This window comes from Suricata suricatta, chromosome 3 (assembly GCF_006229205.1).
Source record: "Suricata suricatta isolate VVHF042 chromosome 3, meerkat_22Aug2017_6uvM2_HiC, whole genome shotgun sequence".
Lineage (NCBI taxonomy): Eukaryota > Metazoa > Chordata > Mammalia > Carnivora > Herpestidae > Suricata > Suricata suricatta.
The window spans coordinates 170,502,165-170,530,004 of NC_043702.1; the positions used below are offsets into that span (position 1 = coordinate 170,502,165).

At 44.5% G+C, this 27,840-nt stretch overlaps 1 protein-coding gene across 7 annotated transcripts; it reads right to left on the reverse strand.

Moving 5' to 3' along the window:
• Nucleotides 1-363: 363 nt before the first annotated feature.
• LY9 (lymphocyte antigen 9) lies at nucleotides 364-26,700 on the reverse strand. Of its 7 annotated transcripts, none has more exons than XM_029935792.1 (10): nucleotides 26,505-26,695; nucleotides 22,723-23,049; nucleotides 12,621-12,896; nucleotides 11,831-12,136; nucleotides 10,272-10,541; nucleotides 8,462-8,566; nucleotides 7,466-7,519; nucleotides 4,826-5,088; nucleotides 4,387-4,458; nucleotides 364-1,349 (listed from the first exon to the last, which is right to left on the reverse strand). In XM_029935792.1, the coding sequence occupies exons 1-10, from the start codon at nucleotides 26,626-26,628 to the stop codon at nucleotides 1,281-1,283; spliced, it is 1,866 nt and encodes a 621-aa protein (XP_029791652.1). In that variant the 5' UTR covers nucleotides 26,629-26,695; the 3' UTR covers nucleotides 364-1,280. The 7 variants fall into 7 exon arrangements, 6 of the variants coding, with proteins under 6 accessions (XP_029791652.1, XP_029791654.1, XP_029791653.1 ...); XR_003907007.1 differs by having other exon boundaries at nucleotides 1,261-1,349; nucleotides 4,826-5,024; nucleotides 26,505-26,697; XM_029935794.1 differs by lacking the exon at nucleotides 4,387-4,458 and having other exon boundaries at nucleotides 4,826-5,024; nucleotides 26,505-26,698.
• Nucleotides 26,701-27,840: the final 1,140 nt, after the last annotated feature.

Consider the following 27,840-nt stretch of genomic DNA (forward strand, 5'->3'; position numbering starts at 1 on the left):
CAGTGCAGGGCTCAAACCCACAAACCGTGAGATCATGACCTGAGCTGAAGCTGGACGTTTAACTGACTAAACCACCCAGGTGCCCCGGAAGGGGCATTTTAATCCCTTAAAAAGATATCAAAAAAGTGATACACACGTATGATTAAGAAAATAAATCCATAGTACAAAAAAGTATATAGTAAAAATAACCCAGGTCACTCCCCAGAAGCAGCCACTGATCTTTTTTAAATTAAAAAAAGAATTTAAAGTTTATTTTTGAGAGAGAGAGAGAGAGAGAGAGAGAGAGAGAGAATCCCAAGCAGGCTCCATGCTGCCAGAGTAGAACCTAAAGTGAGGCTCGAACTCACAAACCATGAGATCATGACCTGAGCCATAATCAAGAGTTGACTGCTTAACTGACTGAGCCACCCAGGTGCCCTGATATACATTTCTTTTTTATCCAACTGGTTGCATGTGATACACACTGTGTTGGACTTCTGTTCTTTCTGTTCTTAGAGTTCGTTCCATATTGGCACATATTAGTCTTTCCTTTCTTTACAAAAATGGGAGCGCTTGCTGTTGCCTGGACACGCCATCATACATTTAGCCAGATTCTTCCTAAGTGGACATGTAGGTTATTTCTGTCCTTTTACTTAAAAATTTTAATGTTTATTTTTGAGAGCCAGAGCCAGAGCATGAGTGGTGGAGGAGCAGGAAGAGAGGGATACACACAATCTGAAGCAGGCTCCAGGCTCTGTCTGAGCTGTCAGCACAGAGCCTGACGTGGGTGGGGCTCCAACTCGTAAACAGCAAGACCTGAGCAAAGTTGGCTGCTTAACCTACTAAGCCACCCAGGTGCCCCTCTGTCCTTTTATTTTAAAAGATTCTGCAGTGCACATGATTTTACACAGATCTTTGTGCCCATGAGTGAGAATATCTATTGGATTCATTTTAGCACCTGTTTAGAAGATGGTGTGAAGGTCCAGGGCCCTTTCAACCATGTGGCCAGCCTTGGCAAAGCTCTGTGGTGGTGCATCTGAACTGAGAGGGGAGACTGAGCATGCGTGGAGACGGATGGAGCGGGGGCATCTTGAAGGTCAGGGACTCCAAGGAGCCTGTGTGTGATCTATTCACAGGCTTGGGATGTTATAAGGGTGAAAGGAAGTGGGGGGGGATTAAGTCCAGGCATGTCTGAGACCCTGAATGCAGCTCTGAAGTGCTTTGTCTGTAGGAGCGCCAGGCCCTACGCCGTCCAGAAGCCTCTCCAACCACGGGGAGAGAGGCAGCAGCTGGTTTTCTTTTCAGGTCAAATTTTCATAGGTAGAGGTTTCAGGAGATTCCAGATCATTCTGTTGCGGTGGTGGCACCACCTGTGAGTCAAAAGACATGCAAGCATATGGTTAATAAAGTCTGGGCGGTCCTGGCTTCCTCGCCTCTGTGCTGGTGAGAGAGGGAGGTAAGGCCAGGCTAAGACTGGCCCATGATGGAGAGGCTGACTCATATGGGTTGGCCCAGCAAAGGAGCAACCCGTCAAGCTGATGGCAGGCATTTATGGGGACTCTCCTAACGGGAAGTTGGCCAAGCTCTCTGTAAAAGAGAGAGACGACAGTTTGGCGCATCAAGTTGAGGAGATACAAGAATGACAATAAAAGGCCTTGCTCTCAGGAAGCTATGGTCTAATGAACTCGGTCTCTGCCCAGCTGGAGAAGCCAGGCAAACATTGATGTAAAGATATTTCAGGTGGCAGAGGTTATGGATCAAAGTCATGGTCCAGACCATTAGGCCTCATGTTCCCAGGGCTCTGAGGACTCCTTGTCCGAGAGTGTTCAGGGAAGGCTCTGAGGAACAGGTGGGTGTGAGCTGGTGCAGAGAGTAGGGGAGGCTGGGTGCCAGCAATAGCTTGATGGTAGCATCAACCTTTGAAATATCATGCAGAGACTTGCATCAGAAAATAAGTGAGAAGTTCCCGGTCAAGTGGGTAATGATAGCCTTAGGGAACCCAGAATCAGGATTGGTCCTGAAACTTCTGAAGGCAAGGGATAAATTCTGGCAAGTCCTTGGCTGAGGAAATGTATTGCCTTCCACTTAGGGTGTGGGTGAGGGTGGTTGCAAGGGTCCAGAGTCCCTGGGGTGATGTGGGAGCCATGCACGACTGACTGGACACGTGGTGACTCCAGGCCATTCTGAAACTCAGAGCAGGGACTGATACCCCTGACTTGAAGATTGACCAGAAAAAAAATTGACCAGTATTGGCCTAAACACAGAGGGCCATGCCAGAGAATACAGTGAAAAGTACAGGTGTGGCCTCAAGGCCATAGGTGATGTCCCTTACTGGCTCAGCATAGGCCACGTTCCACAAGACAGGACAGGAGGCCCATGATGGTTGAACTGCACAAACTTTTACTGAGCAAATTCTATTTTTTTAAAGCTTATTTGAGAACTGAGGGTTGAAGGGGAAGGGGGAGGGGGGAAAAGAGGTGGTGGTGATGGTGGAGGGCACTTAAGGGGAAGAGCACTGGGTGTTGTATGGAAAACAATTTGACAATAAAATATTATTGAAAAAAAAAGCTTATTTGAAAGAGAGAGAGAGAGTGCGAGGCCAGAGAGAGGGGCAGACAGAGAATCCTGAGCAGGTTTTGCATCATTAGCACAAAACCCAATCCGGGGCTCAAACCCACAAACCACGAGATCATGACCTGAGACGAAGTCAGAGGTTTAGCTGACTGAGACACCCAGGTGCCTCTCTATCCATCTTTTAAGGTCTAATCCAAATATTTTTTTCATGGAGTCTTTCCTCTCTACCTCAGTGCAGAGGTATCTTCTACTTCCAATGTCTGGAAAACCCTTGGGAACTGCCCATAACAAGTAGTATGTAGAGTATTTTCATTCTCCTTCCAGGTGATGGAATTGGCTCCACTCCTCCACTAAAAGCCAGATAAGGCAACAGGTCTTCAAGGTTAAGTATGGTGCCTTAAACATATATGAATCCCTCTGTCACTCAGCTCAGTTCTGGGCAAACAAAAGGTGTTCAATAAATAGCTACTGATTGATTCATCAATCACTGAGAAGTAGCATAACTGAAAAACTTTGAGGGTTTTTCTTTTTTAAATTTTTGTTTGGAGGGCACCTTAGTGGCTCAGTGGGTGGAGTACCCGACTCCTGGTTTTGGCTCAGGTCAGGATCTCAGGGTCGTGAGATCAAGCCCTACAGTGGGCTCCATGCTGAGCTTGGAGCCTGCTTGGAATTCTTTCTCTCCCTCTCTCTGCTCCTCCCCTGCTTGCATGTTCTCTGTCTCTCAAAATGAATAAAATACACATTAAAAAAATCTTGTTTGAACATGTTAAAACAAGGAGGAAAACAGGGAGTGAATTCTGGAGGAGATTTGAAAGCAAAAGTATATAGGAACCCAATGTTTTCAGTGGAGCAGAAAGCTATATTCAAGTCAAGGCTAATTGTTTAAGATTACTCAGGATAATTTTAAAACTCCTTGTGTTTTTTAATACTGAAAGTCCAACTGCTATCTTTATAATTTTAGGCAAAATTTACTTCTCTGGATCTCAGCTTCGGGATGACAGTACATTTGTAGAGGTGTCATAAGAATATCAAGGTTCTGTAAACTGTAAAATTTCATGTTAAAATTAGTTATTATTATCATTTAATGGTAAATTCTACCATTAATGGGTCTTTTAACATCACAATCAAACCAATATGTTGTAGTTAATAGCACACTCTCCAAAACATCTTGGAATTCGACTCTTGCCTAATTTCTAGTTATTTTGGGAAACTGCCATTTCGGTCGATTAAGATGGGTTAGAAATAGATTTAGGGGGCGCCTGGGTGGCTCAGTTGGTTAAGCATCCGGCTTTGGCTCATGTCATGATCTCATGGTTCGTGAGTTTGAGCCCCCCATGGAGCTGCTTCGGATTCTGTGTCTCGCTCTCTCTGTGTCCCTCTCCTGCTTGCACTCATTCTCTCTCTCTCTTAAAAATAAATAAACATTAAAAACAACAACAACATCAACAACTTGTGAAGCATTTAGCACAATTCCTGGTGCAAAGTAAGCAATAAAAACTAGCTGTAGAAAAAGTTAAGATAAAAAGGAAATAGATTTAGAAATATATATAGATTATACAGTATTTGTGTTTACAGCTTCTCATTCTAGCCAGTGTTAAGATAATCAGTATAAAATATTATTAATTCAATTAGAAATGTTCATCCTTCGGCCAAACAGATGTAAATCAGAAATATTTGTGTAAGCATCTCTGCTGACCACAGAGTGTGTCAGAGGGATGGAGAGGGGGCAGGACTAGCTTTTTTGCCATGGAAATCTAGGACTTTCAGTTAAAATGGTCTCCACAATAATTTCTTACTTTAGGAGCCTCAGGATACAGAGAGAATTGTTCTCACCTTCTGAGGTGTCTGTATACAGCTGTAGATTGTGGCTGAACTTTCTTTCTGCTGAGGAGCTAGGATCTTTTCCTGTAACAGACCAACATCAGACCGTCCATACACACCAGATGAGAGCTGTCCACCCTCAGCCCCTAAAGAGAGGGGACGCCCCAACAGGCTCAGATTTCACACAGAGGGTGGTGGCTGCCTTAGTGCAGTGGGGACAGTGCTTCTGGCTGCTGGGCACCTCCCTTATTAATGCCCCAAGATTGGGAGCTAAGGATGAGCTATTTCACTCCAAGGGACCCCAATGTTTGGTAAACATGAGTAGAGCCACAGTTACCTGCTCATGTGCTGCTGGTCCTGTCTCCCGGTTTGGAGGGACTAAGTCATCCAGGATGTTGGATGGTGTTAGAAGTGGAGGAGGAGGGAAGGTGTACTGACCAAAGGAGCTCACCTGCAAGTTGAGGAATACTTGTGCATACACCGTGTTGTCTTGGGCCCCGGGTGCAGGTGCATTCTGCAGCGTGATGAGGTCATACTCTGCTTGCCTCTCAGAAGCCGAGTCAGATCCAGTGTCTTCCTGGTGTCTTCCAGTCTTAAGCATGTCTGTTGTCTCCTGGTCCTGCTCAGTTGTTCCACTGCTGTCGGAGCTGCTGTCAGAGGGGGGCCTAGGCTGTTGCTTGGCAGTCGTAGGAAGAGTGTCCAGCTTCTCATACCCTTAGGAGAGCATGTTTCAGTGTGTGGCCAACGGTGAGTTTTGAACACATGTGCAGGGTTGGTAAAAAGTATGCCAGCCCCTGCCTTTCTCTTGTTTTTTTGAAAGGATCTAAGCTGCTCTGACTTCTATCCCAGGTGAGGCCTAAAGAACTGAGGAGTGGTTGTTCTCCAATTTTCCCTTAGGGGGGTTCCATTCTACTCTCCCTTCCTCCTTCCCTTCAAGCATGCCCTCATTTTCATTTGGTAAACATTCATGGAATGTGACACATAATGGACTTAGCACCTCTCAGGGAGCAGAACTGACCCTATTGGATGAGCCATCCTAAGTGCCATGATGGGTACTCTGGCAAAACACAAAAGTCATTATGCCTGCTCTTCTTATTTTATTTTGTTATATTTTATTATAATATATATTATATTTTATTACATTTTCTTATATAATAAATAAGATATATATGTATATATATGTGTATATATATTATATATATGTATATATATATATAGAGAGAGAGAGAGAGAGAGAATTCATGTGAACGAATGGAGGAGGGCAGAGAGAGAGAGGGGAGAAAGAATCTTAAGCAGGCTCTGTGCCCAGCGAGAACCTGATATGGGGCTCGATGAGAGATCATGACCTGAGCTGAAAGTAAGAATCAGATGCTTAACCAACTGAGCCACCCAGGCACCCCAGACCTGCTCTAGAAGTAGGAGGGATAGAAAGGAGAAGGAATGGCCAGTTAGGAAACTGTCTCACTATTTTAGGGAAGAAGTAACAAGGAATGGGAGTATCTGTTAATGAGGTCTGGTTAAATAAATTAAGGCACATCTGTAGGATGGAATAAATGGGAGTCAGTCATAATATACGTATGTTAATATTACTAAGAGGTTCTGTTAAGTTGAAAAAACAAGTTTCAGAAAAATGTTATAGATTGCTCCCATATATGTAATTAAAAGAAGGGTGCACACACACGCCCACACACACACACGCCCACATACACACACACACATGCACAAATATATCTGACACCTGTAAATACATTATAAGGCTCTGAAATGATCTAGAAATACATCTTAACAATGGAGACCTCTGAAGAGACTAGGAGATTGGGGTTCAGAAGGAGATTTAATTGTATACGATGTGACTATATGACTTTTCAATTAAAAAAAAGTTATTCAATAAAACTAAAAAAATCGGTGGTAGCATGAGCCTAGGCAGTGGCAGAAGATCTAGAGGAGGCTCTGGAGAGATGACGGAGACGTTAAAGAAGCAGACCTTGGGAGCAGAGGAAAGGCGCTGGGGAGGCAGAAGGACAGGGGGAACAGTGTTTCTCCAATACTCCCTTCCCCGGCTCCTGTGCCGAGGGTGCCACGGGATGAGGGCGCAGTCTGGGGGAGACCCGGGTTTGCCCTGCCAGCTATCAGGAGGTGGCTGGTGGGAAGCTCCGCACTTGGCCTGATTCCCATTTCCTGGCCTCTTTCTCTTGGTTATACTTTTCCCTCAGCGAAGCCTGCACTGTTGGGTTACTTGAGCCCCTGGCCTCCCACCCAGTCCCTCCTCCTATTCCATCTCCTTGGGGGATCTCATCTATGAGAGGGTACATGGGGTTTTTTTTTTTTTTTTGAGTGGGTGGAGTTTGGGGATTCCTTAGAACTCCGGAGCTTAGAGTTCAAGGTGGTAATTGAGAACAGCCAGGGATGGGAAGGGCAGGAACGTAAGACGCAGGCATCTGAGCTCACCACCCCACCACCTGCCAGGGCAGGTCCACCTGCACACACTTCGTGCTGTGCGGGGTGTCGCACAGTATTTTGTTTGAAGAAAGCATTCCTTAGCTTTTTCAGAAACTGGGAAACTACTGCCTCTGTCATGCTCTTGGGTAATAGGTGTAGAGACAGTCTCGAAGGTTTAATTTTAATTAGGTGTTAGTTGTGCTTCTGCCACAGATTTGTCATTCTATCTGGCCTTTGTTTCTTCATTCTCAGAATGAGGAAAATAACTCTATTCTCATCAGAGGCCACGGTCACGTGATGATGATCAGTGACCAATGCCTGAGGAGCCCTAGAGCCCCCAGAAGGCAGGCTGTCTCTCCTAGCTTTGGTTACCATCTTTCTGGAGTCCATCTCCACTGTGGTTTCTGTACCCCAAACCACCTTCCTTCCCCAAACCACATTATTTCTCAGACTTTCACAAGTACATGATTCACCTTGTTAAGATGCAGACCTGAGCTCAGTATTCCGGGGTGGTGCCCAAGATTTGCATTTCTAGCAAGCTCTTGGGTGATACTTAGGTTGCTGGTTGGCACACCACACAAAATAAATTTCCAGGCTTTGGAGCTTCCATCAGGCCCAGGGACCCCATAGCCTGTGTCGTCAGTGGTATTACCTGGTGTGTCCGCTGGGGGTTCAGCTTGGCTGGAGCTGGAGGCTGGGGTTGAGCCTGAGAAACCAATGTTGAAAAGATGTATCATTAGAGCTGTGACAAGAGAGGTGTCTGATTTTGTGAGCATCAAAAAGAGAGGGGGAGAGATTTCTGGGGACATAGCTAAGGAAAAGGCTTTAGGGAGGAGGTGAATCCTGATGTGAGTGGGAACCCACGGCAAAAGGTGACCAGAGTCTAAGGTTATCTTCAACTGAGGAGAAAGTCCTGGAGCCTCCTGCCATCCCTCTGCCCCCTCTGTGGTAGCCACTCATCAGCAATTATTCCAGGGACACTATATGTTCTAACCAATGTGCCCTTTCCAGAAACTACTCCATTTCCACTGCAATAGCAGATTCTGAGGGAGCTGCCAATCATGATAGCTAATCCCCTTGGCTGCAGTGATTGGCCCAAGCTATGGTCACATGACCTGAGAGTGGGCCAATCAGAGATCTTTCAAATTGGAGTTGGAGGAAAACTTCTTATTTCTCTTCCCGGTGGCATATCTATCTGTAGGTATCTGTCTGTTGGATACCAATTGCTGTGTTGTGGTATGCCCCACCCCTACTCCTCAGCTGAGGGCAGTAGGAAAGAATTAAATTGGCTCAAAGGGAAAAGTAGAGGTGAGAGATGGAGAGCTCTGGTCATTTTTGAGGCTCTGGTAACGTTTGTCCCTAAGGCCAGCTCCTTCCCTGCCTTTCCCTCAGGCTGATTATGTGAGTCTCCAAACAATAAATCATACCCCTTGCACCTTTCCTCTTTTTTCAGGTAGTTTGAATGGGGTTTCAATGATTTGTAACTAAATGTAGAGTCCCAACTAGCCACCCTCCTCTCCATCATGCAGAAAAAATAAGGTTTTGGGATAGAAGGAGGAGGAGGGGATCAGGAGAGGACAGACAAGCCTCCAAAGGCCCCAGGGATATGGTCTAGGGCTGGCAGATGCCATCGGTCTCAGAAACCCACACAGTCCTTCTCGCTTCCAAATGCACCAGAGGAAGTTCCCAAAGCACAGAAGAATGAGAAGCACCAAGGGGAGTCCGATGTAAAGCTTCATGTTTCTCTCATGACCTTTGAAGAAGAAATGAATGGTATTAATATACATAATGATACGGAGATTGGAACAATCAGTAGACAAAGCATAATGACCATCCTACCCTCTTAAAATGTCATGCTATTGCAGAAAATATCCTTTTCATTCGTTCTACAACTATTTACTGAGCAGGTATTGCTCTGGGCAAGAAGTTATAGCAGACAGACACTGTCCCTAGGTAGAGCCACTTGCCCAGTGTCACAGAATTCATCCTGAACAGGATTTAAATCGGGCTGCCTGATTCTAAAACACTCTTATCCATCACACTACACTGCTCTTGTGAATGGTGTAAGCACAGTTCCAGGCTCTAGACAGAGTTAAAATTCCCACACAATTGGGCTCTAAATCCATCTGCCAGCCTGCCTAGGCTTGTCACATTCTAGGTAAACCTTTTTTTTTTTTACTTCTTTATAGAGCAGAACAGAGCACAGAACTGCAGGTTTCAATCATGCTTTTGTTGTGTGGCCTCGCTTAAGCCCCTTATCCTTTCTGAGTCTCAGTTTCTTTATGTGATGGAGAATAATAAGAATATTGCTGTGTAAGATTATTGTGAGTTTGTGTTAAAATTCAGGAGGACCTAGACTAGTGCCTGGCGTTCAGCAAGAGCCACCAGGGCTTCCTTTCTTGCTTCTCTCTCCTGTATATGGCCACAAGCCATGGTATGCGCCCTTGGAATGTGGCTGGTATGACTCAGGAGCTAAATTGCTTACTTTATTTAAAAAAAATTGAAATTGAAATATGGCTATTTAATTTCTTATTGAAAAACCCAATAAGGGGCACCTGGGTGGCTCAGTCGGTTAAGCGGCCGGCTGTGGCTCAGGTCATGATCTCACGTTCGTGGGTTCAAGCCCCACATCGGGCTTTGTGCTGACAGCTAGCTCAGAGCCTGGAGCCTGCTTCAGATTCTGTGTCTCCCTCTCTCTCTGACCCTCCCCTGCTCGCGCTGTCTCTCTCTGTCTCTCAAAAATAAATAAAAGACATAAAAAAAATCCAATAAGGGGACGCCTGGGTGGCTCAGTCAGTTAAGCGTCTGGCTTTGGCTCAAGTCATGATCTCATGGTTCATGGGTTTGAGCCCCGTGTCAGGCTCTGTGCTGACAGCTCAGAGCCTGGAGCCTGTTTCGGATTCTGTGTCTCCCTCTCTCTCTGACCTTCCCCTGCTCATGCTGTCTCTCTCTGTCTCTCAGAAATGAATAAAAAACAGAAAAAAATGATGTTTTTTCCTTATAAAAAAAAAGAAAAACCCAATAAGTAGGTTTGGAGCAACTTGGATATGTAAATCTAGCTTTTCAACTCTCAGTTTTATGAAATCTGGATACAGATCAAGTACTTCCCATGAAAATTTGGCATCTGAATTGAGATGTGCTGCTAATGTAAAAAATTATTGGATTTCAAAGACTTAGTACAACATGAAATGCAAATTATCTCAAGAATAATTGTATATTGGGAACATATTGATATGGTGATGTTTTGGATATACTGGGTTAAACAGAATATATTACTGAAGTTGATTTTACTTGCTTGCTTTTGCTTTATCTGATGTGGCCATTAGAAAATGTAAATTACATGTGTGGTTCCCATTACGTTTCTATTGGCATGCACTACCCTAAAGTATTGTCACCCGCTCCTTCACTGCACTTCGTAAAGAACCACTCAGAACGCAGACTGCTGGATTCAAGGCAACCTGAGCAGATGTCACCAGAGAGCAATGACTGGGAGCTTTTGCTGACAGGGTTCCTGGCGGTACATGTGAAGTTGGGGTGATTTTCATCACTTGTCCAAGAGATATTGAGGCAAGATCCCACTTGGGACATGACAGTTCCTTTCTGGAGGAAGGTCCATACGTATGTGATATTGTGTCCACTGTCTTCCACTGAACATGTCAGGCTGACCCTGCAGATGCCATCCTCAGTGAATCCAAGGCTCGCAGTAACTTTTGGCTTCTTCAGCCTCCCTGTGTGAGGAGAGAGACCTAATGTAGAGTCGGGCCTGCCCGTTGGGCAGTCACCACATCTTTACTCATTCAGAATATGCTCGGGAAGCTGTGTGTTGGCTGAGAAAGAGCCTCCGGGAGTCACAGACATCTTGGAGTGCACTTGTCTTTCCCATAGTGGCCATGAAATCTCAGACATATCACCTTTACTCTTGGGTCTTTGATGCTCAGATGCTAAAGGAGTTAATGAAAAGTAGAAAAACAAAGATACCACATCATTCTATACAGTACCCTGCGAAGGACAAGCAAACCCTTCCACACAATAAGCACAGCATTCCATGTTTTCTGAAGACTCTCCAAGGCTTATGTTTTGAGGTGCCATCATCTAAGTATTTTTACTCAGGAAATAAAGTGTAGAGAGGTGAGTGCAGCCCTGACACAGAGTTAGTGCTCAATAACTGCTAACCATTTTAATCTAAATGTAAGATGAGCATCAGTTGTTCCCAACTTATTAATATTTTTACCTAATCGTCTTGCTTTGAAAAATTGTATTGGAGTCACAGCTGTTACAGATGTGGACTAGCTGTCTTGCAGCCTACTTTAGCAGGACCATGGACAGCGACACTTTTCACAGATCCTTAGATGCCACAAACCCAGGCAGGGGATGTGATGACACTCAGGAGAGCAGCAGGTCAGGGATTCTTTGGACCCTAAAGGCTTTCTCCTCAGTCTTCTCTGATTCCACTCCAACCAGCTGTTCCCTTATTAAAAAAGAGTTCCCTGGGTGCCTGGGTGGCTCAGTCGGTTAAGCCTCCGGCTTTGACTCAGGTCAGATCTCACGTTCGTGAGTTCGAGCCCCGCGTCGGGCTCTGTGCTGACAGCTAGCTCAGAGCCTGGAGCTTGCTTCCGATTCTGTGTCTGCTTCTCTCTCTGCCCCTCCCCCTCTCATGCTCTGTCTCTCTCTGTATCAAAAATAAATAAAACATTAAAAAAATAAAAAAAAAATAAAAGAGTTCCCAGTACACCTGGTAAGGAATGCAGGAAGACAGGGGCAGGTGTTGAAAGTTAGATGGTGGAGACCTAACTGGAAGCTGAGAAGGGGGACATTGGCAGGCGGATTTTGCCCAGCTGCTGGTTAAAAATCTTTCCCCCTGTAAGTCGGCTGGTATGGACACAATAGCTGTCCAAGTGACCTGAGACACTTCGGTAGAAGGAGAGACTTGAGGGAAGTGGGTGGCAGGCAAAGTGGCAAAGAGGAGAAATATTTCAGGGAAGGTATCTCATGATTAACACTCTGCTCAGAAACTTACGGTAGACGAGCACGGTGACATGTTTTGTGCTGATGACTCTGGAGGCCTTGGAGCACACATAGGCGTAGTAGTGGCCAGCATCCTCCATCTTTAGCTGTCCAAGCTCCAGGGAGTAGTCTTGGCTAGAGTTCTCGTCAGGATCCTTGAACCTCTCTTCCAGCTCTTTGGTGATAATAGATGTGTTAAACATCCAGACAACGTTGTTCACGTAGTGACTGGCCGAGAGCGTTAGGGGGAGGGTGACTGACTCCCCGAGGATCCCCACCACTGTCTCCCCAGCTGGTTCTCCTCTGGAGGCTCCTGGAGCTGCAGTCAGAGATGAGACATTGTGGTTTAGGTCACTGGCTCTATTAGCCCTCAGCCCGCCTGAAGGAGATTGAAGTCCCGTATCTTCTCCTGCCCACACCCCTTTCCCCTGCCTCTCATGAGGCATCCTGCTGAACACTTGTCACAGAAGGATATGCACCTGGCTCTGCCTTTCGCATACCTAGTCCTCTCCTGCCCTCCTTGCCCTTCTGAGGATACTCCCACCCAAGCAAAAAACAAATCAGATCTCTTCATCCGAACGCTCTTCCCTTCCCTGTCTTATCCTTAGAGTTTCAGTTCCCTGGTAGTTCCCACATGGCCTGTCAGTCTCTCTCGAGCCCCAGATGGTAGAGAACCGGGGGTCTTGAAGCCTGTCTTCTTGTTTCCCCACTCCACCTGTGTCCTGGAAGAATGCTGGGGGTTTAGAGTTCATAGCTACTCAGAGTTTCTGGAATCCCCTGGAGGGCCCAAGAGGAGCCCCTACCTGTACAGAACTGCCAGGCACGGACAGGGGTGGAGGTGCTCTGGCTGACTGGGTTCCTGGCTGTGCAGCTGTATAGCAGGTCCGGGTCACATGGCATCCAGTAGACGGTGATAGTGGAGCCTTCATGGGATTCAGAGGCTTGGGTGTTCTTCGAGGTCCAGCTGTACAGAACGCTTGTCCCTGCCCTTTCCACAGAGCAGATCAAGGTAATGTTACACGAGGCACGATCAGACATGTTCACCGACTTCAGGATGACTTGAGGCACCGGCACCTGCTCTGTGTGGACAACAGCAAGGAGACTATTCACATTCCTTCTGCAGCAGGAGAGGGCTGAGAAGGGGAAGAGGGTAGAAGAGCTGGGCACAGAAGGAAGAGGCCAGCGTACTTCAGGGGGAGGTCTCAGGCTAGACTGAGTGCCTCTTTTCCACATTTCTATAAATCCTCTACAGGTGTTATTTCCATAACTCAACATGACTCCTCTCCCCATCAGTATATGAACTGCTTGAGGAGAGGGCCAGTGCCTGTGCCTGGATATTTAACACCCGCTTGGCCCATGAAGGTTACTCTTGAATGCTTGATGAATAAATGGATAAATGAGTCAGTCCCGAACACTGTGGAGCAGGGAGCTTTGCCTGGAGAGTTCTGAGTTGCTTTTGTCTTTTGCTCTGAATTTATGGCCAATTGTGCTTCCAGAACGTCTTCCTAGTCCTTTCCTTCCCTTTTGTTCCATTTCCCCTATCCACTGTGTGTTTGTGTGTGTGTGTGTGTGTGTGTGTGTGTGTGTGTACTTGTGTGTGTTTGAGTTTGCTTTTTTGGGGAATTAGTAGTACAAAAAATGAAAATATACAAAAAAGAGTACATAGTTTAAGAAGCAAGCTATCATGTCCTCAGCCACCTATTTCCTCTCTCCGGGAATTACTGTTATACAGTTCTTACGGATTTTTCTAGAAATATTCTGGGTATAGATACATACATGATAGCATGCTATATATATTGTTTGTAACCCTTTAAAAAATGTAACAACATTTTGGATTTCTGGGGAAGTTGGCAGAGTAGGAGGACCCTAAGCTCACCTTGTCCTACGGATACAACTAGGAAGCACCGACATCCATGTAAATAACCCAGAAAATGACCCGAAGACTAACAGAACAAATTTTCCACAGTTAAATGTATAACAGAGGTCACATCAAAGAAGGTAGGAAGGGTAGAGATGCAGCTGGGAGCTGAATGGACCCACAGGACTGTCCAAGGGAGGTGGAGTGAGGGAGGGGACAGAAACAGACGCTCACACAGGGAAGATGAGTCCTCATAACATTTAGTTTTGAAAACCAGTGAGGCCTAATTTCATGAGTTCTTACAATCAGTGAGGCTTAACACCTGGAACTTAAAAATTATTTTTTAATGTTTATTTATTTTTGAGAAAGAGAGAGACAGAGCATGAGCGGGGGAGGGACAGAGAGAGAGAGGGAGACCCAGAATGTGAAACAGGCTCCAGGCTCCAAGCTGTCAGCACGGAGCCCGACAAGGGCTCAAACCCATGAACAGTGAGATCATGATCTAAGTTGAAGTTGGATGCTGAACTGACTGAGCCATCCAGGTGCCCTAACACGTGGAACTTTAAAAGTCAGTGGGCTCAGCTCTGGAAGGGGGAGGGGAAACTGAGTACCTGCTCTTAAAGAGGTTGTGCTACAAACAGCCTCACAGATACAGCATAGAAGAGGCAGCTCGAAAACCCCCTATAATGTGTGGGAAGGAGATGTGGTTACTAATCTCAGAGTGTGTGCTGTTGGGGCAAAGATTGTTGAGAGACTTCTCCAGAACAAGGGAGGTGGTGGACATCATGTCCCTCCCCTGCCTCCCAGCCTAGACACATGTGGAAACCAGAGTAGTTCCAACACTTAATACCTAACTTGCTAGCGCACACTCCAGCCCACATTCTCCCATAGATGCGTCCCCTCCAGTGATGCCTCTGTTTTGGGTCCCCTCCCACAGCAGACCTGCACAAACCTTGCTAACACCAGGTATCCTGCCCTCCACACTCATCTCCCGCCCCCACTGCTTTGGTAGATCTGTCCCCTCCAACCCAGCCTGCCGGGTCCCATTGGCTACAGACCCCCTTCTGCAGCCAATTGGTGCAAACCTTGATAATGTTGCCAAGCCTGCCCCTGCTTTCTCTTGTGGTCCTGCCCCCTCTTATGTGCTCTTGGATGGAGCCCATCCAAAGTGTTGCCACAAGCCTGGCAGTATGCAAGCAGTGCCAGCAGGGGCCAGCAATGGGCTGGGGACAGACAGTTGGTCTGACCGCAGGCCCTGCCCACCAGTGAAAGCTTTTCAGGAAACAAAACAAGGAAAGCACCCAGCAGTTCAGTGCTACTGCAGACAGGGCAAATGCTTGGTCTGACCTCAACTCAAGTCCAGGCAGCCCCAGATTGGCCCACTAACAATACAAGGATGAAACTCTGTCCACAACAGGCAAGGACAGTCATTGCAGATGCAAAAGTGGCTCAACCACAACAGCAGGGTATACAAACACACATAGGAGACACCCCTGAAGCTCTAAGTTCTGGTGCACAAAGGACACTGCACTGCAGGGAACTCCAGGGCCTCTTCTTCATAAAGCTGCTACTTAAATTTTTTTTCAAATGTTTATTTATATTTTAGAGAGAGAGAGACAGAGCACAAGCAGGGGAGGGGCAGGGAGAAGGAGACAGTTTGCCAGACAAAAGTTAAGGCAATTCATGACTACTAAACCAGCCCTACAAGAATGTTAAAGGGGACTCTTTGAATGGAAAGGAAAGATCAGAGTAGGAGTAAGAAAAGTAGGAAACACAAAAGCAGTGAAAGTAAATTTATCTATAGAAATCAGTCAAAAGATTTACAAAATAAAAAGATGTAAAGTATGGCACCATATACCTAAAATGTGGGAGGGAGAGGAGTAAAGAATGCATTCAGGGGCGCCTGGGTGGCTCAGTCAGTTATGCGTCCGGCTTCGGCTCAGGTCATGATACCAGGGTTTGTGGGTTTGAGCCCCGCATGGGGCTCTGTGCTGACAGCTAGCTCTGAGTATAGAGCCTGCTTCGGATTCTGTGTCTCCCTCTCTCTCTGATCCTTCCCGGCTCACACTGTCTCTCTCTGTCTCTCAAAATAAATAAATAAATAAATAAATAAATAATAAAGCATTAAAAAAATTAAAAAAAGAATGCATTCAAATTTAAGTGACCTCCCAAAATGGAATCAGGAAGAAATAGAAAATTTGAACAGACTCATTACCATCAATGAAGTTGAATCAATAATCAAAAAACTCCCAAAAAACAAAAGTTAAGAACTTGACATCTTTACAGATGAATTCTACCAAACATTCAAAGAAGAGTTAATACCTATTATTCTCAAACTATTCCAAAAAAATGGAAGAGGAATGAAACTTCCAAATACATTTTGTAAGGCTAGCATTACCCTGATTCCAAAACCAGATAAAGACATTACAAACAAAGAAAACTACAGGCCAATGTTTCTGATAAACATAGGAAGAAAAATCCTCAAAAAAAATTAGCAAACCAAATCCAACAATACATTAAAAAAAAATCATTCACCATGATCAAGTGGGATTTATTCCTGGAATGCAAGGGTGGTTCAATATTCACAAATCAAATGACATGATACAACACATGAACAAGAGAAAGGATAAAAAGCATCTGATCATTTCAATAAATACAGAAAAAGCATTAGACAAAGTACAATATCCATTCATGATAAAAATCCTCAGCAAAGTAGGTTTAGAGGGAACATACCTCAACAAAATATAGGCCATATATATAAAACCCACAGCTAACATATACTTAATAGCGACAAACTGAGAGCTTTCCCCCTAAGGTCAGGAACAAGAGAAGATGTCTACTCTTACCACTTTTATTCAAACTAGTACTGTGTGTCGTAGCCATAGCAATTAGACAACGAAAAGAAATAAAAAAGTATCCAAATTGGTAATAAAAAGTAAACTTTCACTATTTGCAGATGAAATGACACTATGTATAGAAAACCCTAAAGAATCCACCAAAAAAGCCACTAGACCTGATAAATGAATTCAGTAAGGTTGCAGGATATAAAATCAATATATAGAAGTCCACTGCATTTCTATATGCTAATAATGAAACAGCAGAAAGAGAAATTAAGAAAAAGATCTCATTTAAAATTGCACCAAAAAATAATAAAATACTCAGGGGTAAACTGAATCAAGAAGGTGAAAGACCTGTATTCTGAAAACCATAAAACACTGATGAAAGAAATTGAAGGTGGTACAAATAAATGGAAAGATATTCCATGCTCATGGGTTGGATGGACAAATATTACTAAATTTCCACATTTGCCAAAGCAATCTACAGATTTAATGCAATCCCTGTGAAAATACCAGCAGCATTTTTCACAGAACTAGAACAAACAATCCTAAGATTTGTATGGAATCACACAAGAACCTGAATAGCCAAATCAATCTTGAAAAAGAAGAACAAGATTGGAAGTATCATGATACCTGATTTCAAGATATACTACACAACTTTAGTAATCAAAGCAGTATGGTACTGGCACAAAGAATGGACACATAGATACATGGAACAGAATAGAGAGCCCAGAAATAAACCCATGATTATATGATCTATTAATCTTCGTCAAAGGAGGCAAGAATATGCAATGGGAAAAAGACAATCTCTTCAATAAATGGTGTTGGGGAAACTGAACAGCTACATGCAAAAGAAAGAAACTGAACCACTTTCTTATACCATATACAAATACATATATATATACATATAATGTTTTTAATTTTTTTAACGTTTATTTTTGAGAGAGAGACATACACAGAGCATGAGCGGGGGATGGTCAGAGAGAAAGGGAGACACAGAATCAGAAGCAGGCTCCAGGCTCTGAGCAAACGGTTAGCACCGTGAGATCATGACCTGAGCTGAAGTCAGCTGCTTAACCAAGCCACCCAGGCACTCCATTTTTTATTTATTTTTGAGAGGCAGAAGGAGACAGCATGAGCAGAGGAGGGTCAGAGAGAGAGGGAGACACAGAATCTAAAGCAGGCTCCCAGCTCTGAGCTAGCTGTCAGCACAGAGCCTGACAGGGGGCTCGAACCCAAGAACCATGAGATCATGAGCTGAGCTGAAGTCAGATGCTTAACCAACTGAGCCACCCAGGCGCCCCACACCATATACAAATGTAAACTCAAAATGGATTAAGGATCTAAATGTGAAATTTTAAGACATAAAAATCCTAGAAGAGAGCACAGCTAGTAATTTCTCTAGCATTGGCCATACCAGCATTTTTGTAGATATGTCTCCTGAGCCAAGGGCAAGAAAAGCAAAAATAAACTCTTGGGACTACATCAAAATAAGATGCTTCTGCACATCAAAGGAAACAATCAACAAAACTAAAAGAACCTATTGAACGGGAGAAGATATTTGCAAGTGACATATTTGATAAAGGATTAGTGTCCAAAATATATAAAGAACGTATACAACTCAACACCCCAAAATCAAATAACCCAATTAAAAAAATGGGCAGAAGACATGAACAGACATTTCTCCAAAGAAGATATCCAGATGGCCAACAGACACATCTGTTGGTTGGTTTGACTCAGGTCAAAATCTTATGACTCTGCTGACCATTGGGATTCTCTCTCTTCCTCCTCTGGCCCTCCCCTGATTATTCTTTCTCTCTCAGAATAAATGATATTAAAAAAAGAAAAGACAGTCATCATCACTAATCATCAGGGAAATGCAAATCAAAACCACAATGAGATATTATCTCATACCTGTCAGAATGACTGAAACAAAAAAACACAAGAAACAAGAAGTGTTGGTAAAGACGTGGAGAAAAAGGAACCTTGTGCACCGTTGGTGGGAAAGCGGACTTGTGCAGCTACTATGTAAAACAGTATGGAGGTTCCGTAAAATATTAAAAATAGAACTAACATATGATCCAGTAATTCCACAACTGGGTATTAACACGAAGAATCTGAAAGCACTAATTTGAAAAGATCTATGCACCTCTATGTTTATTGCAGCATTATCTACAATAGCCAAATTATGGAAGCAGCCCAAGGGTCTATTGATAGATGAATGGATAAAGAAGATATGTGAATATTATTCAGCCATAATAAAAAATGAAATCTTGCCATTTGTAACAACATTAGATGGTTCTAGAGAGTATTATGCTAAATGAAATAAGTCAGAGGAAAACAAATACCAAATGATTTCACTTATATGTGGAAATTAAGAAACAGAATGAACAAAGAAAAAAAAGACAAACCAAAAAACAGAGCTTCACTACAGAGAACACACTGATGGTTGCCAAGGGGGAGGTGGGTAGAAGATGGGTGAACTAAGTGAAGGGGATTAAGTACATTTTCGATGGGGGCGCCTGGGTGGCTCAGTGGGTTGAGCATCTGACTGGCTCAGGTCATGATCTTATGGTTTGTGAGTTTGAGTCCAGCATCACGCTCTCTGGTCTCAGTGCAGAACCCCTTTCAGAATCTCTGTCCCCACCTCTCCTACCATTCCCCACTCATGTGTGCTCTCTCTCTCAAAAATATATAAATAAACATTTTTTTTGAAAATTACTCATCCAATGAGCACTGGGTGTTGTATTGAAGTGTTGAAACATTGCTGAATCACTATACTGTACCCCTGAAACTAATATAATAGTGTATGTTAACTATGCTGGAATTAAAAATTAACAATTTATCTTGGAAATTGTATGTCATGCATATTGATTCATTATAGAATCAATCATTGATTCAATAGAGTTGATTTGCTCTATTTCTATTCTCTGCCTAGAATTCCACTTCTTTAATATATGCAGAGAACTCTACAAATCAATTTTAAAAACTCTGCCTGATAAAAAGATGGTGTCATCGGCTGAATTGTGTCTTCCCAAAGTTCATACGTTGAAGCCCTAACTCCAAGTACCTAAGAATATGTTTTTATTTGGATATAGGACTGAATTTGGAGAGAGAAGTCATTAAATTAAAATGAGGTCATTAGAATGGTCCCTAACCAAATATGACTGGCATTCTTATAAGAAGAGAAGACTGTGGGGCCCCTGGGTGGCTCAGTCAGTTAAGTGTCTGACTTTGGCTCAGGTTATGATCTCACAGTTTGTGAGTTTGAGCCCCACGATGGGCTCTGTGCTGACAACTCAGAGCCTGGAGCATGCTTTGAATTCTGGGTCTCTCTCTCTCTCTCTGCCTCTCCCCCAAGTGCTCTCTGTCTTTCTCTCAAAAATAAAATAAACATTAAAATTTTTTTGAGAAGAGGGGACTGGGACACAGAAAACACAGACAACGACAACCATGTGAGAACCCAGAGAGAGAAGATGCAAGCCAAAGAGAGATGCTTCAGAGGAAACCCAACCTGCTGCCATCTTGACTGGTGTCCAGAGCTGTGAGGAGGTAAGGATCTGTTGCTACAGTTACTGTCTGCGGTACTTTGTTATGGCAGCCTTAGCAAACCAGTACAGATTTTGATACCAGAAACGGGTACCAAATACCGAAAAATGTGGAAGTGGCTTTGGACTTGGCTGATGGATAGAGATCGAAAGAGTTTTGAGTCGTGTTGGAAAAAGGCTAGATCGTCCTCAAGAGACTGCAGAAATATGGATGTTAAAGTTGATTCTGGTAAGGGCCCAGAAAGAAGAGAGGAGAGCTGTAGAGAAAGCTTCCGTTGTCCTAGAGTTACGCATGCATTATCATGAACAGAATATTGGTAGAAATATGAACCCGACAGGTGTTTCTGGTGAGATTATCAGATAGAAGTGAGGACATGTTATTGGAAATGGAGGAAGTGTGACACTTGTCATAGAGTGGTGAAGTATTTAGAAAAAATGCATTATAGTGTTTTGTAGAAAGTAGCACATTTAGGTATGCCTGGGTGGCTCAGTCAGTTAAGCATCCGACTTTGGCTCAGGTCATGATCTCACAGTTTGTGGGTTTGAGCCCCACATCAGGCTCTGTGCTGACAGCTAGCTCAGAGCCTGGAGTCTGTCTTCAGATTCTGTGTCTCACTCTCTCTCTGACTCTCCCCTGCTCATGCTGTCTCTCTCTCACTAAAATAAATTTAAAAAGTAAAAAAAAAAAAAAAAAGAGATTACAGTGTGACTCATGGATTTAGTCAGCTATCTCAGCAGAAACATTTTCAGCCTGGACTGAAGCGACAGAGATAGGACAAATGAAGACTGTCATACTTGTGGGATTCTACAGGATGCACCAATAGAGCTAGTCAGCTGAGATCATTCCTTATCCTGCAGAAGAGGGAAGACTAGCCCCAAGAACAGATCAGGGGTTTATAGGGTTGCCACTGCCCTTGCCACCCTGGCTAGAAGGCCCAGACCCAGGGGCAGTTGGTGGAGTGATTTCCTTCTTGGTTCCAGGGGTCAGGGTTGCTGCCCAGGGCCAAGCAGGTGGGGCTGCCACCTAGGGAGCCCAGAGGATAGAGCATAGAGCCAAAGGAGATTATTTGACCTGCTAGATCGCAGACTTCCTTGGGATCCATGACCCCTTTCTTCTCTTCTATTGCTCCCTTTTAGAATATGAATGTCTACCCTATGACTATCTTATCATTCCAGTGTGCAGACAGAAAACTTGACTGGTTTTACAGCTTCACAGCTCGGGAGGAATTTTGCCTCAGGATGAGTTACACCTCACCGATAATGCTTTAGATGAGATCTAGATAAGGTTTTGGACTTAGAACTGATAATGGAATGTCTGCTGAGATGGAGTGAATGTATTTTACATATGAGAAGGAAATGAGTTTAGGAGGGCCAGAGGGCAGACTATTATGAACTGGGTGATGTCCCCTCAAAATTCATATGTTGAAGTCCTGATCCCCGGTACCTCAGAATGTGACTGAACTTGGAGTCAGAGCCTTTAAAGAGAAAATTGAGTGGGACCCCTGGGTGGCTCAGTCAGTTGAGTGTCCGACTCTTCATTTCTGCTCAGGTCATGATCTGATGGTTCGTGGGACTGAGCTCTGCACTGACAGTGAGGGGCCTGCTGGGATTTCTTCTCTCTCTCTCTCTTCTCCTCTCTCTATGCCCCTCCCATTCCTGTGGTGCCCTCGAGCGCACTCTCTCTCAAAACACATAAACAGACTTAAAAAAAGAGAGATAATTAAGCTAAAATGGGGTTGTAAAGAACCAAGAAACAGACTTTCAATTCTATAGAACAAATTTCTGGTCACTCAAAGGGAGGTTTGGAGGGGGAATGGGTGAAATAGGTGAAGGGGATGAGGGTTACACTTATACTGATGAGCACCGAGTAACGTGTAGAAGTGTTGAATTAGTATATTGTACTCCTGACTAATATAACACTGTATGTTAACTATACTGGAATTAAAATAAAAAACTTAAAAATAAGAATGACTTATATGGATTAGACATTCACCAGTAAGCAATTTATTTAAAAGAACACTTCTTAGCTTCTCATTTCTTGTTCGGACCATATGAAAAAGCATCTAGAGGGTAGCTATCTGCAAGCCTATTAGCAGCAGGAGAAACCCAACCTCCTAACGTCTTGAGTTTGAACTTCCAGCTTCCAGAACCATGAGAAAATAAGTTTCGTTGTTTAACCCACCCGGTCTGAGGTGTTTGATTAGGTCAGCCCTAGCAAGCTAGTATAGATGGGTAAAGGATACTATAACAGAGTTACAGAAAAGAGAATACAAATAGCCTTTAAACATATTTGACTGTATTTTCACTCTGACATCTGTATTTATGAAACTGGATGAAAATGACCAACAAGATAGTCCTATTTGTCCTAGAGGGATAAACTACTGGAGAGAGAGAAAAAAAATCTGCTTTAAAAAAAAAGTTCAGGGGCACCTGGGTGACTCCCTCGGTTGAGTGTCTGACTCTTGATTTTGGCTCAGGTCATGATCTCACTCATGGTTTGTGAGTTTGAGCCCTGCATCAGGCTCTGTGCTGACAGCATGGAGCCTGCTTGGGATTCTGTCTCTCTCTCTCTCTCTCTGTCTCTGCTCCGCCCCCCCCCCTCAAAAATAAATAAATAAACATAAAAAAAGATCAAAACCCACAGAAGCTCTCTTTAGCTCACCATAGATATGCAGGGTAAATTCCTTATGAGTGATGACCTCAAAATTCTTGTGGTTTATTTGGGCTCTGTAGGAGCCTGCGTCTTTCAAAGTCAGGTTGCTGATAGACAAGGAGTGGTCCCAGCTGGAGTTCAGTCGGTTCTGGTAGCTTTTGTCCATAATGATGATAGGCCTTCCTGGGACTACTATACCAAGAGTGCCTTGGGGACCATTCCAGACCACGTGCTCAATCTCTGTGCCTATTGGAATGCTCAGGGAGAAAGTCACTGAGCCCCCTAGAATCCCTGGCACCGCTGTTGGAGTGGAGTCATTTCCAGAGGCTTCTGGTCCTGCGAAGACAGAAGAGGGAATTGGAGGAGCAGCTGGACTGCTTAAGTCAGCCTTCATTCATTCATTCATAAAAACACAGTGGGAATAAATCCCAGAGGTTGAGAAATGAAATGAAATTCCGGCCCTCCTCCCTCTAGGCTTGTTGCCTAACAAAATCATTCATTCATTCCCTAAATTAACTTTCATTCACTCTCTCCCATGAATGCATCTACAATAATCAGTGAAACAGACTTTCTAGGTTTCTGTCCCAACAGGGAAATTAGCCTTGTGACTTTGGGTGAATTTTGAATTTCTCTGAGAATCAGTTTACTCATTGATAATGACAGAAATGTTCATATCTATGTCGTCTTTGGATATGGATATGGTAGAGATAGAATAAAATCAGGTTGCTGTAAATCATAAAGAACAAAAGAGGGAAAAAAAAAGGAGCATCTTTTAAAAAATAAGATGGGAAGATGGATGCCTAGCAGGGTGGATAGATGGATAGGTTGTGCGAAAAGGGAAGTGAAATGAAACCATGAGTAGATCTGGGGTGGGAAGCATGTGAGTGCTCGGTGTACAATTCTTTCAGGCTTTCTCTGTGTTTAGGAATTTTCATAATAAAATGTTAGCAACAAAAGGAGCATCTATCTTACTCTTTCTTTCCCTCATTGTCCAGGGGATCTCAGACTGGCTTTGCCTTGGCCGGGGAGATCTGGTCTGTCCTTAGGAACAAGGTTTGGGGGTGGGAATAGTAAATAGCATTGATTCTACTCCTAATGGCCTCATCTCAGGAAAGCCCCAGATCCCTGATAAACATTGTTTCCATGGCTTCCAGAGGTCTGGCACCTGCCTGAGGCAGCTCATTTCCTCGTTGGGGCCCTGTGAGTTTCTGCTGAGTGACCCCAGCCTGGGTTCCTAGATTCAAGGCCTTCTGAGGCTCTGGAGAGTCCTCTGAAAATTCCAGACTAAATCAAATGGGTTCAGGACCCAGATTACTCCGGCAATCTGGGTGGAAAAATAAGTAAAAAGTGTTAGAGAGAGGAAAGCCCAGGTACAGCCTGGAGGGATGGAAAAAGGCTGAGGTATGTTCTGAACACCCAGAGGGCACAGAATTATGCAGACACAAAGAAGAGACACCCAGATTGGTGCAGACCAGGTGTGTGTGTGGGGGGGTGGTTCTCTATCCCCCATCAGCCAAGCACTTGGACCTTGTGGAGAGGCGCTTGCCTGTGGGGTTAGGGACCTTGGGCAAGCAGGGCTAGGTCAGTTCCGGTGATTTTTGGGGGTAGTCAGAAGGCAGAAACTGGGTTGGTTTTGATGCTGGCTTGAAGTTGCTTGACAGAGAGTTCTTCCCATCTGGAAGATACTGTTTATGACTGTCATAGCATGTAGAAATCACCTCATTCAATCCTCAAAATTACCTGATGATTAGCCCCCCCCTTTTTTTTTACAGATGAAGAGCTAAAATTTCATGAGTTTTAACTATTTGCCTGAGATCACAGGGTTGGTCAGCTCTCTTCACATCAAAGATCAGCAAAGGTCCCCACACTGTCAGGAAGGGGAAAGGGATGTGGTTCACACAGGTCCAACCCTGTTGCTGTTGGTGCAAACAATGCTGCACAACAAGCGTCCCAGGGATCAGTCATCTTATTTTGAACTACACCATTTGGCAAATAATAAAATTGTGTTCAATGATTGCATAACTGAATCCACTTAGTGATTATTGTAACAATCAGCTTCCACCAACTATGTGCCAAGCACTTACATATATCCTTTTTAATCTACACGAGCGTCTTGCATGATACAATTTACTAATCACATTCTAGACTTAAGAAGCAGAGACTCACACAGCTAGGAAATAATGAAACAAGGCTTTAATTTCAAATGTTTCTGATTCTTGTAGGGGCCGAGGACAGGCTGCCCCAAGGTAAGCCACTTCAGCATGAAGCTTATTCTGAGCTGAAGGTAACCAAGACCATGGGGGCTCAAGAGAAACTTTGCCCCTCCCTTAACTACAAAGAAGAGGCTAAATTGGGGGTCTTTCCCGGAATAAAGGTTACTAGCAGAGATAAAATTGATCTGCGTGACCTATCTGTATGGCATGGTGAACATCTGTTCTTCTCCATATTGCCCTGTGAACTACTTACCTTCCCTCTGCCGTCCCAGACCTCTGTCCCATTCTCCTTAGGTTGGGATGACCTACACACCTCATTTTGCCTGTCTTTGAAATTTCCATATCTGTTTGGATTCCCCATATATACACTATTAAATCTTATTTTCTCCTGTTAATCTGTCTCATGTTAATTTGATTCTTAGTCCAGGGGGAAGGACCTTGAAGGGGACACAAATTCTTGCTCTCCAAAAAGGGGACAGGACATTCTTGCTCTCTGATGTACTAAAACACCTACTGTCTCCTAAGTTCCTGAAACTACTCCTTGGAGACACAAAAGCCTCAAAGTAACTCCCTGTTAGACCAAAACAGTGAAGTTTGAGGTCATCCCGTTTGGTGGAGCTAGGCAGAGAGAGATGCCTCTCTGTCTTGTTGGTCATCTGAGGTCTGGGTGACATTGCATTGGCTAATTTTAGGTTTACCCAGCAAGACCAAGAAGCACCCCAAGAGCTGGGTATGGATATAAAGAGTCCTGGTGCTTCTGATGTTTTTATAGTGAGCAAAAATGAAAATGGAAAATGAGGAGAGGTCAGACTTGAACTCAGCCCTGGCGTCTAGACCCCTCCCCCCCATATGTGCATCTGGGAGTTCTTCTAGAACTCCTCTCACTGCCCACCCCTCCTATTCCCACTACTTTTGGGTCCCTATGCTACAGTGCCCTCCTCCAAGGCCCTGGGGAAAACAGAATTACCAGAGGGACAGTAGATGCCACCACATCAGGGTTGAGACCCTCCCTGGGGTAGGGGGTCAGCTCTGCCTGCTGCCTATGCTGCTGAGAGACGTTTCCCAGAGACTTGCAGGACTTGGACCTTGATGGGGAGGTAGGATATGAGGAGAAAAGGACATTCAGAGAGAAGACACCTAGCCCAGTGCCATCAGACCATCTCCAGATCCTCAGGGAAGCCTGAAGTTTGGGATATAAGATAAACGAGGTAGGATGTGGAAAGAAGCTCTAGCAGTTCCATGGATCCCTAAGAACGGGGGGTGGCTAGTCATCAGGGAAACTTCTGTATCTCTCTGTGGATTTTATCCACATTGTATGGGGAGCAACCTCACTTAGCAAGAAAATGTGAGGGTGAGAGGAGCACAGTCTGAGCCAAGAGTTATTTAAGACTGCTAGAATGTCATCTACTCATGGTGTATGACTATGCATGCACTCACACACACAGACATAGCTGGGAATAAGGCAGAACCCACAGAATTACCATGAAGACAAGAGTTTCCTGAGTTTACCAGCAAAGAATGTGACCAGCCTCAGAGGGAGACCACTAGCAATGGGTGGTAGCCACAATGTGGACTTACCTACGAGCAGGAAGAGGAAATGGGTCCACAGAAAGGGAGAGAGTATGTGTGGCTGACTCTTCTGTGGTTTATTGGAGAAGGACCATAGAGTCCAGTCATCTGGGTGTTTCTTTGGGTCCTCCATGATGATTTGCTTTCAGATCTCAGGCTGAAAGAGGAAGTGCTTATCATAGCCTCCCTGCTTGTGCACGCATGCGTGTGTGTGTGTGTGTGTGTGTGTGTGTGTGTGTGTCGCCGGAAGGGTTGTTTATATCTGGTACCACAGACTCCTCTCACATGCTGAGGCTGGGGTAGGGGGTCCCAAGTCTTTTCAGAGCCTCCATAGGATTTACAAATCAATGTGGGGAGTCACCTTCTTCAGCATCAAGAAACTTGTGTTCTAAACTTGGCCGTAGGAGGCACTTGGGTGGCTCAGTTGGGTAAGCATCCGACTTGGGCTCAGGTTAGGATCTCACAGTCCATGGGTTCAAGCCTCGTGTTGGGCTCTGTGCTGACAGCTCAGAACTTGGAGCCTGCTTCAGATTCTGTGTCTCCCTCTCTCTCTGCCCCTCCCCTGCTTGCTTTCTGTCTGTCTGTCTGTCTCTCTCAAATAAAATAAAGACATTAAAAAAAATTGGCCCTAAAAGTGGCCCCTAAATATGTCCACCTCCTGGTATTCATGCCCATGTGTAATCATCTCTCTCTCTCTCTCTCTCTCTTTTTGATATTTTAAGTAATCTCTACACCTACTGTGGGGCTCAAACTCATAACCACGAGAGCAAGTCACATGCTCTACTGACTGAGCCAGCCAGGAGTCCCTGTGATCACATCTTCTTGAGTGTGGCATGGATGGAGTAGCTTGTTGCCAGTGAGTAGAATGTGGCAGCAGTGATAAGCTGTCACTCCTGAGATTAGGTTGCAGAAGGTTGTGTCTTTCATCTTGCTCTCTCTCTCTCTCTCTCTCTCTCTCTCTCTCTCTCTCTCTCTCTTACATCCAGCTCTCTTTTCAAGGAACCAGGTATTACGTTGTGAGCTAAAGACTTCAAGACAAGGAGCCAGGGAGACCACCAGTCAAAACCCAACAAGAAAGTGATGTCATTGCCAACAGATGATGAGGACTTGAGGCTGCTGAGTGCCACAGGGGTGAGACAGCTGGCACTGGCCCCTGGGGCAGGGGGGACACCTTGATGAGAGCTTGTGAGGGATCCCTAGCCAGAGACACCAGCTAGGCTGGGCCTGGATTGCTGATCCACAGAAAGTGTGAGATTAAAAAACTGCTTATTTTAAGCTCCTGAGTTCTGGAATTTGTTACACAAGAATGGATAACAAACACCACGGTCCAATGAATTCACTGTTT